A 15,012-nucleotide genomic window follows, 5' to 3' on the forward strand; every position below is an offset into this window, starting at 1 on the left:
AATTTGGGGGGGTCCCAAAGGGCCCCTGGGGGGTGTGCGGAGCCCCCCCTGACCCTATGGCGGCCCCTCGCTGCCTTTCTCGGCCGTCCCACTGGGGGACGGGCCAGGACACAGGTACGGGGGGGGGACTGGGGGGGCCGGGGGGGGTCTGGGGGGACTTGGGGGGGTCTGAGCCTTTGCCCCCCCAGCTCCCCCCTCCGCCCGGGAGCTGCGGGCCCAGCACCGGCAGCTGCAGCGGGACCTGGCGCAGGCGCTGATGGTGGGTGAGACCCATCTAGACCCCCTGGGTTACCCCTCCCCCGGGACCCCCAGACCCCCTCGATGACGTCTCCCCCCCCGTGACCCCGCAGGGTGACGAGGGGACCCTGCTGGAGCTGCTGCAGCGTCGCCCCGAGGGCCGGGAGCTGCTGCGCCTGCGGGAGCGCGGGGTCAGCGGTCACGGGGTCAGGGGTCGCAGGGGGTCCCGGGGGGGTAGTCAAGGGGGTCACAGGCATCAGGGGGTCACATGGGGGAGGGAGTCGCGGGGTCACGGGGGTCACATGGGCCGGGGGGTGTCACAGTGGTTGGGGATCACAGGGGTCAAGGGGTCACAGAGGGTCACATGTGGGGGAGGGAGTCAGGGGGGTCACAGGGGTCAGGGGGTCACAGGGGGGAGGGAGTCGGGGGGGTCACAGGGGTCAGGGGGTCACAGGGGGGGGGGAGTCGGGGGGGTCACAGGGGTCAGGGGGTCACAGGGGGGAGGGAGTCAGGGGGGTCACAGAGGTCAGGGGGTCACAGGGGTCGGGGGGGGTCAGAGGGGACCTGGGGGTCTCAGGGGGGTGGGGGTGCTCGTACAGGGGGTTCCCACCCCCTCCTCATTCCCCGCCCCCCCAGCGCGCGCGTTCGCTGCTGTGCGCGCGCCTGTGGCTCCAGCGCCGCCGATTGGACGCGCTGGGCCCCGCCCACCCCGTGGGGCCGCCCCGCCCCGCGCCCCCCCCGCGCCCCCCCGCCGCTCCCCAGCACCGGGACCGCGACCGGGAGCAGGTGAGTGCGACCCCCCCCCCCCCCCCGCCCCCAACATGGCAACATGGGGTGTTAACCTTCCACCCTCCCCCCCCCGCGGTGTCACCCCCGTGTCCCCGTGTCCCCAGGCGCTGCGGGGGGGGCTGGGGCGGCTGCGGCTGCGCCTGGAGGAGGCGGCGCGGCTGACGGCGCTTTACCGCCGCCTGGGGGCGCACCTGCAGGTGAGCGCCGCACGCCACGCCCACTGCCCCGCAGCTCCGCCCATCGCCCCGAAGCTCCGCCCACAGCCCCGCCCACAGGCTGGTCACAGCCCCGCCCACCGCCTGCTCACAGCCCCGCCCACTGTCTGGTCACAGCCCCGCCCATTCTGGTCATAGCCCCGCCCATTCTGGTCACAGCCTGGTCACAGCCCCACCCATTCTGGTCACAGCCCCGCCCATTCTGGTCACAGCCCCGCCCACTGTCTGTCACAGCCCCGCCCACTGTCTGTCACAGCCCCGCCCACTGTCTGTCACAGCCCCGCCCATTCTGATCATAGCCCCCCCCATTCTGGTCACAGCCCCGCCCACAGTCTGGTCACAGCCCCGCCCACAGTCTGGTCACAGCCCCGCCCATTCTGGTCACAGCCCCGCCCACAGTCTGGTCACAGCCCCGCCCACAGTCTGGTCACAGCCCCGCCCATTCTGGTCACAGCCCCGCCCACAGTCTGGTCACAGCCCCGCCCACTGTCTGTCACAGCCCCCCCCCACTGTCTGTCACAGCCCCGCCCAGTCTGGTCACAGCCCCGCCCACTGTCTGTCACAGCCCCGCCCACAGCCCCGCCCTGCACCCACGTGGGGCCAGGACCGTGACCGTGACCGGGCTTTGTCACCCGTGGGTGGGGTCACGAGGGTCCCTCAGGTGCGTCATCCCTGGTGGGGAGGGGGGATCCCCGCGTGTGTCCCCCCGGGGGGTGGGGGTCACTGTGCGTGTGCCCCGGGTGGGGGTCCCTTGTCCCCCGGGTGTCCCCCGGGTGTCCCCCGGGTGTCCCGCCGGTCCCGGTGCTCACGGGCCGGGCAGGACGAGGCCGGGGCCGCCCGGGGCCGCCTGGAGCAGCTGGAGGCGGAGCTGGAACGGCGGCGGCGGGAACTGCGGGACCTGCGGGCCCGGGGGCACCGGGATCGGCCGGACCGGGGGGAGCAGCTCCGGGCCCGGGGGGAGCACCAGGACCGGGGGGAGCAGCTCCGGGCCCGGGGGGAGCACCAGGACCGGGGGGAGCAGCTCCGGGCCCGGGGGAAGCGGCACCGGGACCGGGGGGAGCGGCCGGAGCGGCGGCAGCCGCGGACACCCGGTCCCCAGCGCGGGGGGCGCCAGGGGGGACCCGGCCGGGACAGGGTATGGGGGGGGGTCCCGTGGGGCTGGGGGGGTCCCCGTGTCCCCAGCTTGGGCCGGGCCGGGGGGGCCGGGAGGAGTTGGGGGGCAGGGGGATGCTGGGGGGACCTCGAGGGGACATGGGGGGGTCTGGAGGGGACATGGGGGGGGTCTGGAGGTGTCTTGAGACATATGGGGGGCTGAGGAGGACCTGGGGGCACACGGGGGTCTGGGGGAGACATGGGGTGGTTTGGGGGTAAGGGGGGGACTGGGGGTCCCTGTCCCCAACCAGACTGTGCCGTCTCTCTGTCCCCCAGCCCGACCCCCCCCAGGAGCCCCTGGAGCAGGGGCAGGATGGGGGGGAGCCCCCCAGTGTCCCCCCAACACTTCCCGCCAGTGCCCCCCCCTCGCCTCCCCCCCGCCTGCCTGAGTCCCCCGGCAGCACCAGCCCCCAGGTGAGGACCCAGGTGTCCGGGAAGCCCAGGGGTGGGGGTCTCTCTGCCCCACACCCAGGCACTGCCCCACGGCCCTGTGTCCCCATGTCCCCCTGTCCCCATGTCCTCATGTCCCCCATATCCCACATCCCCATGTCCCCACACCCGTGTCCCCTGTCCCCATGTCCCCACATCCCCTTGTCCCCCTGTCCCCATGTGCCCACATCCCCTTGTCCCCATGTCCCCACACCCGTGTTCCCTGTCCCCACATCCCCTTGTCCCCATGTCCCCACATCCCCTTGTCCCCATGTCCCCATACCCGTGTCGCCTGTCCTGACATCCCCACATCCCCTTGTCCTCCTGTCCCCACACCCGTGTCCCCTGTCCCCACATCCCCCTGTCCCCATGTCCCCCCACCCATGTCCCCTGTCCCCACATCCCCTTGTCCCCATACCCGTGTCCCCTCTCCCCACATCCCCTTGTCCCCATGTCCCCCGACCCCTGTCCCTGGTCCCCCCACCCTGCCTGTGTCCCCACACCCGCGTCCCCTGTGCCCACATCCCCTTGTCCCCATGTCCCCCCACCCGTGTCCCCGCAGCGGTCGGTGTCCCCGGCGCTGGCGGCGCTGGCGCAGGAACAGGCGGTGGCCCTGGCCCAGCTGCGGGCAGAGGTGACGGCGCTGGGGGAGCAGCTGCAGCGGCTGCGCTACGGCGGGGAGCGGCAGCGGGAGGGGTCAGTGGGGACAGTGTGGGGGACAGCGGGGGGGACAGCGGGGTCCCCTGCGTCCCCATGGGTGGGACACCTTGGTCCCAAGGTGCCCGGACGCCTGGGTTCCTGTGGGTGCCACAATTTTGCCCCCAAGGAGTGGGAAACTGGGGTCCCCTGGGGGTGGGACACAGGGGTGCTGGGGGACATGGGGGGTGGTGCTGTCCCCACGTGGGGGTCCCAGCAGGGGGGTGACGTCCCCGCACGGGGGTGTGGAGGCGGTGGGGATGACACTGTCCCCTGGGGTGGCTGGATGGGGGGGGCAGGACCCTGTGTCCCTGTCCCCAGGGCGGTGTGGGTGACACTGTGACACTGTGCCCCTGTCCTTGGGTGCCCCTGTCCCCAGGACAGTGGGGTGACCCTGTGTCCCTGTCCCCAGGGTGACCCTGTGTCCCTGTCCCCTGTCTTTGTCCCCAGGACAATGTGGTGACCCTGTCCCCAGGGTAGTGCGGGTGACCCCGTGCCCCTGTCCTTTTCCCCTGTCCCTGTCGCCAGGGCAGTGTGGTGACCCTGTCCCTCTCCCCTGTCCCTGTCCCCAGAGCAGTGGGGTGACCCTGTCCCTGTCCCTATCCCTGTCCCCCTCCCCTGTCCCTGTCCCCAGGGCAGTGGGGTGACCCTGTCCCTATCCCTGTCCCCTGTCCCTGTCCCCAGGGCAGTGTGGTGACCCTGTCCCTCTCCCCTGTTCCTGTCCCTGTCCCTGTCCCCAGGGCAGTGGGGTGACCCTGTCCCTCTCCCTCTCCCCTGTCCCTGTCCCCAGGGCAGTGGGGTGACCCTGTCCCTATCCCTGTCCCCTGTCCCTGTCCCCAGGGCAGTGTGGTGACCCTGTCCCTCTCCCCTGTCCCTGTCCCCAGGGCAGTGGGGTGACCCTGTCCCTCTCCCTGTCCCCTGTCCCTGTCCCCAGGGCAGTGGGTGTCCCTGTGTCCCTGTCCCCAGGGGAGCGGGTGACCCCGTGTCCGTGTCGCAGGTCCCAGCGCCGTGCGGCCGATGCTCAGGAGCGGCTGCGTGCGCAGCAGCAGCGCAGGGCCGGTGCCCAGCGGGCCCTGGCCGAGGTGACCCGGGTTCTGGGCTCGGCCACCGCTGGCCTGGGCCACCTGGCCGGGCAACTGGGCCACCTGGGGCTGGGGGCCGGGGGGGCCCCTGTGCAGCCCCCCTCGGGGGACCCGCAGGTGTTGCTGGCGCAGACCCGGGCCGGGCTGGCGGCTCTACAGGGGGGGTCCCCCTGGGCCCTGCGCCCCCCACCCAGCGCCCCACTGCAGGTGGGAGAACTGGAGGGGCCCGACCCCATCTGGGGGGGGTGTGGAGGGGGGTCCTGAGCTGGTTTGGGGGCCCAACCCCATCTAGGGGGTGACTGAGATGGTCTGGGAGGCCTGGAGATCATCTGGGGGGGCCCTGAGCTGGTTTGGGGGGGTCCCAACCCCATGGAGGGGGGTCTGGAGGGGGGACTGAGATGGTCTGGGGGGTCTTGAGATCAACTTGGGGGACCCTGAGCCAGCCTGGGGGGGCCCAAGCCCATTTGGGGGTTCCCTGAGTTGGTTTGAGGGGGGTCTGGGGGACCCCGAGTCCAGCTGGAGGGATCTGGGGGGGGCCCTGAGCTGGTTTGGGGGCCCCAAGCCCATGTAGGGTGTGTATGGGGGGGTGACTGAGCTGGCCTGGGGGGCCCCAACCCCATCTAGAGGGAGTCTGGGGGGGCCTGAGCCCAACTGGGGTTCCCCGAGCTGGTTTGGGAGCCCCAGCCCCATGTAGGGTGTGTATGGTGGGGGGGACTGAGCTGGCCTGGGGGGCCCTGAGCCCATCTGGGGGACACTTGGGGGGGGCACAAGCCCATTTTGGGGGATCTCCGAGCTGGTTTGAGGGGGGGTCTGGGGGACCCGGAGTCCATCCGGGGGGATTTGGGGGGATCCTGAGCTGCTCTGGGGGGGCCCTGACCCGTTTTGGGGCCCCCCCTGCAGCAACACAGCCGCCACCGCCCCGAGGAGCCCCCGTCCCACAGCTCTGACGGTGAGGGGGGTGCTGGGGGGTCTTGGGGGGGCTGACGGTGTTTCTTTGGGGGGGCCATAGGGGTTTCGGGGGGGATTGGGGGGGCTGTAGGGGTTTGGGGGGGGGATTGGCGGGAATGCAGGGGATCGGGGGGGTGTAGGGTTTTAGGGGGTCTGGGGGCCGTGGGGCGGCCGTGGGGCAGCCGTGGGGCTGACACAGGTGCCCCAGAGGACGCCCCCCCCGCCGGGGCCCCCCCATCCCGCGCCGCCATCAAGCGCCAGTCCCGGCTGATCCTGGAGGGGCGGCGGGGGGGGCGGGGCGCGCGGGCCCCCCGCCCTGTGATCCCAGTGCCAGCCCAGGGCCCCCCAGCTGCTCCCAGTGGCCCTCCGTAGCCTCCCAAGTTGCTCCCAGTATCTCCCAGTGTCCCCCCAGTATCCCTCAGTGTCCCTCTGTACCCCTCAGTGTCCCTCCGTACCCCCCCAAGTTGCTCCCAGTGCCCCCTAGTTTCTCCCAGTACCCCCCTGTTGCTCCCAGTACCCCCCAGTTCCTTCCAGTATCCCCCAGTGTCACTGCAGAGCTCCCAGTGCCCCCCCCAGTTGTTACCAGTATCTCCCAATGCCTCCCAAGTTCCTCCCAGTCCTCCCCAGTGCCCCCCATACCTCCCCTGTTGTTCCCAGTGTCTCCCAGTTGCTCCAGTGCCCCCCAAACTCCCCTGTTGTTCCCAGTGCCTCCCAGTTGCTCCAGTGCCCCCCATACCTCCCCTATTGCTCCCAGTTGCTCCCAGTGCCCCCCACACCTCCCCTGTTGCTCCCAGTGCCCCCTACACCTCCCCTGTTGCTCCCAGTGCCTCCCAGTTGCTCCCAGTACCCCCCAGTCCCCCCCAGTGCCGTGTGTGGCCCATTAAAGCCCCCCCAACCCACCCGCCTGCGCCTGCTCTCTGGGGGTCGTACCGGGGCGGGGGGTCACTTAGGGGGTTCCTATGGGGACCCAGGCGTCCGGGCCGCCCTTTTCCCCCCCCCACCGCCCCGTCAATCCATAAACACCCCCCTCCCCGCCCCCCGGGCCTTATCTGCCCCCCACAGCCCGGGGGGGGCTGGCGCTGCGCCAGGGCCCCGCCCGGACGCCTGGGTCCCTATGGCAGGGTGCGGGGGCGGGGCGGGAGGGGGTGGGTCGGGCGTTATCAGCAGGTTTGGGGGTGGGGGGGGCAGTCAGGGCCCCCATTGCCGCCCCGGCAGCAGCCGCAGCCGCCATGCCAGGCCCTGGGGGGCTGCTGGCCCTGGGGGGGCTCCTGGCCTGTGCCCGGGGGGGCGCGGGGTGTGGCACGGCCGCTCCCCCCGACTTCGAGGTGGAAGGTAAGGGGCGGGGGGGGAATGGGGGTGAACGGGGGGCTGGGAGCAACTGGGGAGGTCTGGGGGCAACTGGGAGCAACTGGGGGGACTGGGAGCAATAGGGGAGGTATGGGGGGCACTGGCAGCAACTGGGGGGACTGGGAGCAACTGGGAGGCACTGGGAGCAATAGGGGAGGTATGGGGGGCACTGGGGAGGACTGGGAGCAACTTAGGGGGCATTGGGAGATACTGGGAACAACTTGGGGGAGGCACTGGGAGCTCTGCAGTGACACTGGAGGATACTGGAAGCAACAGGGGGGTACTGGGAGAAACTAGGGGGCACTGGGAGCAACTGGGGGAGCAACTGGGCGGGGCTACAGAGGGCCACCGGGGGCCACTGGGAGCAGCTGGGGGGCCCTGGGCTGGCCTGGTGCCCCCCGGTGGGCGCTGACCCCCGTGCCCCCCCAGCGGGGGTGCTGCTGGCGGAGGAGCCCCTGGACCCCAAGTGCTTCTCGCGGCTCCTGCACGACCTGACCTGCTTCTGGGACAGCGACCACCCCCCCGACCCCCAGCACTTCCGCCTGCAGTACCGCCTGGAGTGCGTGACCTCTGACCCCCACCCTGACCCCTGACCCCAGTGCCCCTCGCCCCTGGTACCCCCTGCCCTGGGTGCCCTTGACCCCAATGCCCTGTGGCCCCTGCCCCAGTAACCCCTGACCCCAGTGCCCTGTGACCCCAGTACCCCCTATGACCCCTTGACCCTCCTGACCTCGGTGCCCCCAGTACCCCCTGACCCCAGTGCCCCCTTGACCCCAGGCAGGGCCATGCCCTTGACCCTGGTGTCCCCCCTGAGCCTGGGCAGAAGCCCTGGCAGGGCTGTGCCCTTGACCCCCCTGACCTCAGTGCCCCCTTGACCCCGGTGGTCTCCATACCCCCTTGACCCCAGGCAGGGCTGTGCCCTTGACCCTGGTGTCCCCTGACCCCAAGCAGGGCCATGCCCTTGACCCCAGTGCCCCCTTGACCCCAGTGCCCCCTTGGCCCCGGTGCCCCCCATGCCCCCTTGACCCCAGGCAGGGCTGTGCCCTTGACCCCTGTGGCCCCTGACCCTGGGCAGGAGCCCTGGCAGGGCTGTGCCCTTGACCGCCCTGACCCCGGTGCCCCCCTGACCCCAGTACCCTCTTGACCCCTGGCAGGGCCGTGCCCTTGACCTCAGTGCCCCTCGTGCCCCCCTGATCCTGGTGCCTCTGACCCCAGCGCCCCCCATGCCCCCCTGACCCCAGTACCCTCTTGACCCCAGGCAGGGCCGTGCCTTTGACCCTGGTGCCCCCCTGCCCCCGGGCAGGCGCCCTGGCAGGGCCGTGCCCTTGCCCCCCCTGACCCCCGTGCCCTTGCCACGGTGCCCCCAGGCAGGAGCCGTGGCAGAACTGCTCCCTGGCCGCCATCCCGCTGCCCCGGAACCGCTCCCGGTTCTGGTGTTCGCTCCCCGCCGAGGCCGCCGTGGCGTTCCTGCCGCTGGAGCTGCGCGTGCTGCCGCGCCCCCCCGAGCCCCCCCTGTACCGCCGCACCCTCTACATCGACCAAGTCGGTACGGGGGGGGTTTGGGGTGGGGACTGGGGGGACCTGGGGAGCCCCAGGCAGGGCTGGGCGGTCTCGGGGAGGGGGGAATGGGGGGACCCAGGGGATTGGGGGTACCAAGGGATTTGGGGGGATTTGGGTGGTTGGGGGGGGTCTGTGGGGGTCCAGAGGGTTGGAGGGGATCCTGGGGAGGGGGTCTGGGGGGGCCCAGGGCTTTGGGGGACCTGGCCACTTGGGGGGACCCAGAGGGTCACGGGGGGGGGCAGAGGGGATTGGGGGACCCGGGGGGGCTCCTTGACCCCTTCCTCACTCCACTTCCCCCCCAGTGCTGCTGGGCCCCCCCCAGAATGTGTCGGCGGAGCCGGGGGGGGCGCGGGGGCAGCTGTGCGTGCGCTGGGTGCCCCCCCCCAGCCGCTACCTGGAGTCCAGCCTGGTGTTCGAGCTGGTGCTGCGCGCCCCGGGGCTGCCCCCCCGCACGGTGCGATGGGGGATCCGGGGGATCGGGGGGATCCGGGGAATCTGGGGGAGTCCCAGAACATGGGGACGGGGGAGCCCCCCTGGGTGATGGGGCCCTGGGGATCCACTGATGGCAGGGGGGAAGTGGGGAGGAGGATCCAGGGGGGATCCAGTGTGTCCCAGGGGGGTGGGTGAGGGATCCTGTGGGTCCCACGGGGGATCTGGTGCCTCTCAAGAGGGATCGGGGGGTCCAGTGGGGATCCAAGGGGGGCGGGTGGTGAATCCAGAGGGCCCAGGGGATGTGGGGGGGCTCTGGGGGGCTGTGTGTGATCCAGTGAGTCCGGGGGGGATCCAGTGGGTCCCAAGAGGAATGAGTGGGTCCGTGGGATCCTGCAGGATCCAGTGGGTCCCAGGGGGGTCCAGTGGGTCCCAGAGGGATTGAGTGGGTCCAGGGGATCCAGTGGGTACCCAGGGGGGATGAGTGGGTCTGGGGGATCCTGGGGGATCCAGTGGGTCCCCAGGGGGATCAGATGGGTCCAGGGGAACACGGGTGGCTCCTGGGTGCGACCACCCAGCAAGGCCCCAGCTCTCCCGTGCTGGGTCGGTGGGGGGGTTGTTGGGGATCCAGCCGGTCCCGGGGGGGATCTGGGGGGTTCCTGGAGGGATCCCGGCCTCCCCCTGATGCCCGTGTGCAGGTGGGGGTGGGCGCGGGGCGGCGGGAGCAGCGGGTGGGGGCCCTGCGCGGCAGCACCCGGTACAGCGTCCGCGCCCGCACGCGCCCTGACGGCCTCAGCTACGGCGGCTACTGGAGCCCCTGGTCGCCCCCGGCCACTGCCGTCACCCCCCCTGGTGAGCGGGGACACGGGGATGAGGGGACACACAGTTGTCACCCCTCTTAGTGAGTGGGGACATGGGGGGACACGGGGATGGGGGAAGCAGGGGGGGACATGGGGGAGAAGGGAACATGGGAGTGCTGGGGGTGAGGGGGACATGAGGGGGACTTGGGGACACAGGGGGATGTGGGGACACAGGGATGGAGGGGACACACAGTTGTCACCCCCCCAAATGAGTGGGAACATGGAGGGACACGGGGGACATGGAGGGGATGGAGGGGGATGGGGGTGAGTGGGACATGGTGGGCACAGGGAGGGATGGGGGGACTTGGGGACACGGGAGGATGTGGGGACACAGGGTTGGGGAGTCACACAGTTGTCACCCCCCCAAATGAGTGGGGACATGGTGGGGGAACACATGGGAGATGGGGCGGAGCGGGGCAGCCCTCAGCCCTCTGTGTGCGGACACATGGGGGGCCATGGGGACACACAGAGCCCCCCCCACCCCCGTGGTTGTGGGGTCCGGGGGGGCCCCTCGGTGACACCCCCCCCCCCCCGCCCCGTGTGTCCCCAGACGTGGACCCGGTGACGCTGGGACTGTCCTGCCTGCTGGCCCTGCTGCTGCTGGGGCTGGGGCTGCTGGGGCTGCTGAGCCACCGCAGGTATGGGGGGGGGGGCCCTGGGGGGGCTCTGGGGGGCCCGGGAGGGCGGGGGGGCACGGGGGTGACACCGTCCTGTCCCCAGGGCGCTGCGGGAGAAGCTGTGGCCGGCGGTGCCCGGGCCCGAGCGGGAGTTCGAGGGGCTCTTCAGCGCCTACGGGGGCAACTTCCAGGTGTGGGGGGGTTATTGTAGGACCTACAATAACGGGGAAGGAAGCGGGGGGGGGGTGTTTGGAGGCGGGGTGTTGGTTTGGGTGGGCCCTGCACTAATCACGGGGGTTTGGGGGGGGCTAATATGGAAGGGAAGGTATGTTATTGTAGGTCCTACCCTAATGCAGGGGGTTTTGGGGATACTCCAAAGGGAGGGGGTGTTTGGGAGGGTGTTACCCTAAAGGGGGGGTTAGGGGGAATTTGGGGGGGGTCCCCCCTGGGGAGGAGTTTGGGGTGCCTGGGGGGGGTTGGGGGGGTGTTACCCTAAAGGGGGGTTTGGGGGGGGGTCTTTCCGCACCTGGGGTGTTTTGGGGTGCCAGAGGGGGGCTTGGGGGGTGTTATCCTAAAGGGGGGTGGTTAAGAGGTTTTAGGGGGGTGTTATCCCACTGGGGGGGTAATTGGGGGTGTCTGGGGGTTTTGGGGGGATGTTTGGGGGTGTCTGGGGGTTTAGGGGGGTCGGGGGGTTGTTTGGGGGTGTCTGAGGGGGATGTTTGGGGTGTCTGGGGAGTTTTGGGGGGATGTTTTGGGGTGTCTGGGGAGGGGCCAGGGGGATGTTTGGGGGTGTTGAGGGGGGGTCAGGGGGATGTTTGGAGGTGTCTGGGGGGTCTGAAGTGGATGTTTGGGGGTGTCTGGGGAGCTTTGGGGGGATGTTTGGGGGTGTCTGGGGGTCTTGGGGGGATGTTTGGGGGTCCCTGACGCCCTGTCCCCCCCCAGCTCTGGCTGTGCCAGGGGGTGGGGGCTCCCTGGGCCCCCCCCGCGGTGGCCGATGCCGAGGAGCTGCCCAGCGCTGTGGAGGAGGTGCCGGAGCCCCCCCCGGACAAGGGGCCCCCCGCCGAGCCGCCCCCCCCCAGCGCCCCCCCCGCCGGCCCGTCCCCCTCCCCCAGCTTCGAGTACACGCTGTTCGACCCGACGTCGGCCCTGCTGTGCCCCCCGCCCCGCAACCCCCCCACCCCCGACAGCCCCTATGCCAACCTGGCCCCCCAGAAAGGGGCCCCCCCGGACGCTGACACTCCCAAATGGGTCCCTGAGAACGGGGCCCTCCCTGGGGATGGGGACCCCCCCGGGCTGGGCCCCCCCATTCTGTCCCCCCCCTACGTGCTCTGCTCCTAAAGATGGGGGGGGGTGGGGACACCCCCACAGCGGGGACATGGCGGGGGGGTCCCCAGGACACCCCGGAAGAGGGAACGCGTCGCTGTGATGTCACACGGAGACATGGCGACGTCACGACGGAGGGGACGCGTCACACGCTGATGTCGCACGGAGACACCACGGCAGAGGTGACAGAGGGGACACGTCACAGGGGTGTCACACAGACACGCTGTGACACTGTCATGGAGGGGACACGTCACAGGGATGTCACACAGAGATGCTGTGACACCATCATGGAGGGGACACGTCACAGGGATGTCACACGGACACGCTGTGACACCGCCACGGAGGGGACACGTCACAGGGATGTCACACGGACACGCCATGGAGGGGACACATCACAGGGATGTCACACGGACACGCCATGGAGGGGACACGTCACTGGGATGTCACGGGGACACGTCACAGGGGATGTCACACGGACACGCTGTGACACCGTCATGGAGGAGACACGTCATAGGAATGTCACACGGACACGCCACCGAAGGGACACATCACAGGGATGTCACATGGACACGTCACCGAGGGGACATGTCACAGGAATGTCACACGGACACGCTGTGACATCAGGATGTAGGGGACGCATCACAAGGACACACCGTGACATCGCAATGGAGGGGACATGTCACGCTGACCTCGCCCCGTGACACATGGACACAGAGCGGACGCGTCGCCTTGGGACACAGTGACGCCGAGGGGACACGTCACATGGACACACCGTGACACCCCGACTTGGGGACACGTCCCACCGGTGTCACACGCACACCCCGCGACATCCCCGCGCGGGGGACGTGTCACCACAGGACACAGGGAGGCAGAGGGGACACCTTGCGGGGACATGCCGTGACAAGGAGGGAACACATCACCCGCGGCACATTTGTGCCACCTCGCGCAGACACACAGACACGTGGGGACACACAGACGGAGGGGACGCACTGTGTGGGAACCGTCCCCATCCCTTGGTGGGGGGCACTGAATTTTCTTGGCTTTAGGGGTTTTTTTTTTTAATTCTGTTTTGTACAATAAAGCAGCGTTGGCTCTGCCGGACGCCTGGGTCCCTCCCGGCGGGATTGGGGCGCTAGGCCGGACGCCTTGGTCCTGTGCCGCCCGGGGGGCTGATAAGGCTTATCAGGACCCCCCAGGTGCCGGGTGGGGCCATCGCGGGGGGGGGGCCCGTGTCACTGTCCATGTCCCCAAGGTCCAGGACCTGCGTCACCCTTGGGCGGCGGCCAGTGTCCCCGTCAGCCCTGCGGTGTGCGTCACCTCGATGTCACCACAGCCTCCTGGGGTCCGTGTCCCCCCCAACACCCTGGAGGGGGCGGGTGGGTGACAGCCGAGCTCAGCCCCAGGCCTGGTCCCCGTCGCCGTCCTGCTCGGGTTCGGTGTCCTCGTCCCCCTCGCTGTCCCCGTCCCCGGGGGTCACACGGAGCCGCCCCTGGGGGCCGAAGCAGAGGCGCCAGCGGCGTGGGGGGGCCCCGGGGCGGGTGAGGCAGGCGCGGAGGCGGGGGGGGGGCCCGGGCCGCAGGCGGCACTCGGCGGGGAAGTAGCGGCGCAGGGCGGGCAGGACGTGCAGGCCGGGGGGGGGCAGGCGCAGGGAGGCCACAACCTGCGCGGGGGGCCGGGAGGGCCCGGGGGAGCGGGCGGCCTCCAGCAGGAGGGCGGCCAAGCGGGCGGGCGCCCCCGGGGCCCCCGCCAGGTACCGCTCCAGCCCGTCCAGCAGCAGCAGCCCCGGGGGCCGGGGCCGGGCCGGCAGCGCCGCCAGCTCCCGGGCCAGCGCCGCCGGGGACGGCGGGTATCGGAGCTCCAGCCGCTGGGGGGCACGGAGGGGGGGTCAGGCCACGCCCCTCGGCGGCGGGACACGCCCCTCGGCGGCGAGAGGCCACGCCCCCGACATACACATCGGTCAGCGGGAGCCCCGCCCACACGCGGAGCCCCGCCCCTGCCGCAGGCCCCGCCCACGCGCGGTGCCGTCCTCCGGACATGCTCAGCCAAAGCCCCGCCCCCGCCGCTGGCCCCGCCCACACACACTACGCCCCGCCCACTGCAATTGCACCGGCACGACGCCCCGCCCTCTCCAGCCAACACCACCCACATGCAAAGCTCCGCCCCCTGCCGCAGGCCCCGCCCACTCGCACCATGCTCCGCCCCCTAAGCCAGCACGGCATGCTCACCTAGAGTCCCGCCCCCTGCCGCAGGCCCCGCCCACTCGCACCATGCTCCGCCCCCTAAGCCAGCACGGCATGCTCACCCAGAGCCCCGCCCCCTGCCGTAGGCCACGCCCACACGCACGACGCCCCGCCTACCAACATCGCGCCGGCTGCAAAGCCCCACCCCCTGCGGGAAACCACGCCCCCGCGCAGCCCCGCCTCCCTCCGCATGCCCCGCCCACTCGCCGCCAGCCCCGCCCCTCCCGGGCCGCCCCCGTCCCGGCGCCCCCCTCACCTGCAGGGCCCGCGGGTCGTTGCCGCCGTCGTCACCGTCGCCGCCTCCCGGGAGCCGCGGGAGCGCGCTGGGCGCCAGGAATAGTGCGCGGGGCCCGTCACCGCCGCCCGCCAGCGCAGCTCGCAGGAGCAGCGCCGTCCGGCCCGAGCCCGCCGGGCCCAGCACCAGCACCGGCAGCGGCGCCGCTGCCTCCCCGGCTGTCACCGAGCCCAGCGCCCGCTCCAGCGCCGCCGCCATCGCATCCCCGGCCGGAACACCTCGCCCGCCCCGCGGATGACGGTGAGTCAGGTGAAAGTCCCGCCGCCGCGCCACAGCCAATCAGAGGGGAGATTCCCTCAGCGCCGCTCCCGCCCACGGCGGCCGGCGAGCGCTTCAGCCAATCAGAGGGGAGATTCCCTCAGCAGGCTCGCGCGGGCGCCTCAGCCAACCGGAGGCGTGACGCAATACCCTCCCCGCGGTCCCGCCCTCCCCCGGCTCCTATTGGCCGCTCGGGCCGCCAATCCAGCGCCGCCCCGTCTCCTAATGAGATTCAGCGCTCCTCCCCTTTACGCGCCGCCCGGCCAATGGGAAGGCGGTGTGCGCCGGCCGGGGGCGTGGCCAGGCGGGGCGGGGGGCGGTGTCCGGCGCTGTCAGTCACCCCCCGCGCTGCCAGGCAACGCGTTGCCAGGCGACGGCGGGCGGTTGCCGGGAGACGGGGGCGGGACGGGGAGGGGGCGGGTGGGAGGGGGAGTGAGACACGCGCGCGCACACGCGTGTGCAAAGCCTCGTGCACCGCCCCTGCGCGTGCAAATGCGCCCCCCACGTGCACGCACCCACCCTCAACTCGTGCACA

At 71.5% G+C, this 15,012-nt stretch overlaps 2 protein-coding genes across 2 annotated transcripts; one reads left to right on the top strand and one right to left on the bottom strand.

Moving 5' to 3' along the window:
* The first annotated feature begins 965 nt into the window (after positions 1-965).
* On the top strand, positions 966-12,766 carry EPOR (erythropoietin receptor). The gene is made up of 15 exons (XM_065654946.1): positions 966-1,023; positions 1,131-1,223; positions 2,062-2,376; positions 2,670-2,807; positions 3,385-3,518; positions 4,516-4,807; positions 5,501-5,549; positions 6,764-6,880; positions 7,325-7,454; positions 8,263-8,441; positions 8,758-8,909; positions 9,583-9,736; positions 10,295-10,382; positions 10,465-10,552; positions 11,304-12,766. Exons 8-15 carry the CDS (start codon positions 6,778-6,780, stop codon positions 11,697-11,699), a joined length of 1,290 nt encoding a protein of 429 aa, XP_065511018.1. The 5' UTR covers positions 966-1,023; positions 1,131-1,223; positions 2,062-2,376; positions 2,670-2,807; positions 3,385-3,518; positions 4,516-4,807; positions 5,501-5,549; positions 6,764-6,777; the 3' UTR covers positions 11,700-12,766.
* SWSAP1 (SWIM-type zinc finger 7 associated protein 1) lies at positions 12,712-14,811 on the bottom strand. Its single transcript, XM_065654949.1, has 2 exons — positions 14,181-14,811; positions 12,712-13,548 (listed from the first exon to the last, which is right to left on the bottom strand). Exons 1-2 carry the CDS (start codon positions 14,415-14,417, stop codon positions 13,078-13,080), a joined length of 708 nt encoding a protein of 235 aa, XP_065511021.1. The 5' UTR covers positions 14,418-14,811; the 3' UTR covers positions 12,712-13,077.
* Positions 14,812-15,012: the final 201 nt, after the last annotated feature.

Source organism: Caloenas nicobarica, chromosome 36, assembly GCF_036013445.1.
Source record: "Caloenas nicobarica isolate bCalNic1 chromosome 36, bCalNic1.hap1, whole genome shotgun sequence".
Lineage (NCBI taxonomy): Eukaryota > Metazoa > Chordata > Aves > Columbiformes > Columbidae > Caloenas > Caloenas nicobarica.

Excerpts from the sequence above, each read along its gene's own strand:
- EPOR (XM_065654946.1), top strand. The coding sequence starts at position 6,778 with ATGCCAGGCCCTGGGGGGCTGCTGGCCCTGGGGGGGCTCCTGGCCTGT. Across the intron at positions 6,881-7,324 it reads CCCCGACTTCGAGGTGGAAG|CGGGGGTGCTGCTGGCGGAG; the intron begins GTAAGGGGCGGG and ends GTGCCCCCCCAG. Across the intron at positions 10,383-10,464 it reads GGGCTGCTGAGCCACCGCAG|GGCGCTGCGGGAGAAGCTGT; the intron begins GTATGGGGGGGG and ends TCCTGTCCCCAG.
- SWSAP1 (XM_065654949.1), bottom strand. The coding sequence starts at position 14,417 with ATGGCGGCGGCGCTGGAGCGGGCGCTGGGCTCGGTGACAGCCGGGGAG. Across the intron at positions 13,549-14,180 it reads ACGACCCGCGGGCCCTGCAG|CGGCTGGAGCTCCGATACCC; the intron begins GTGAGGGGGGCG and ends CGTGCCCCCCAG.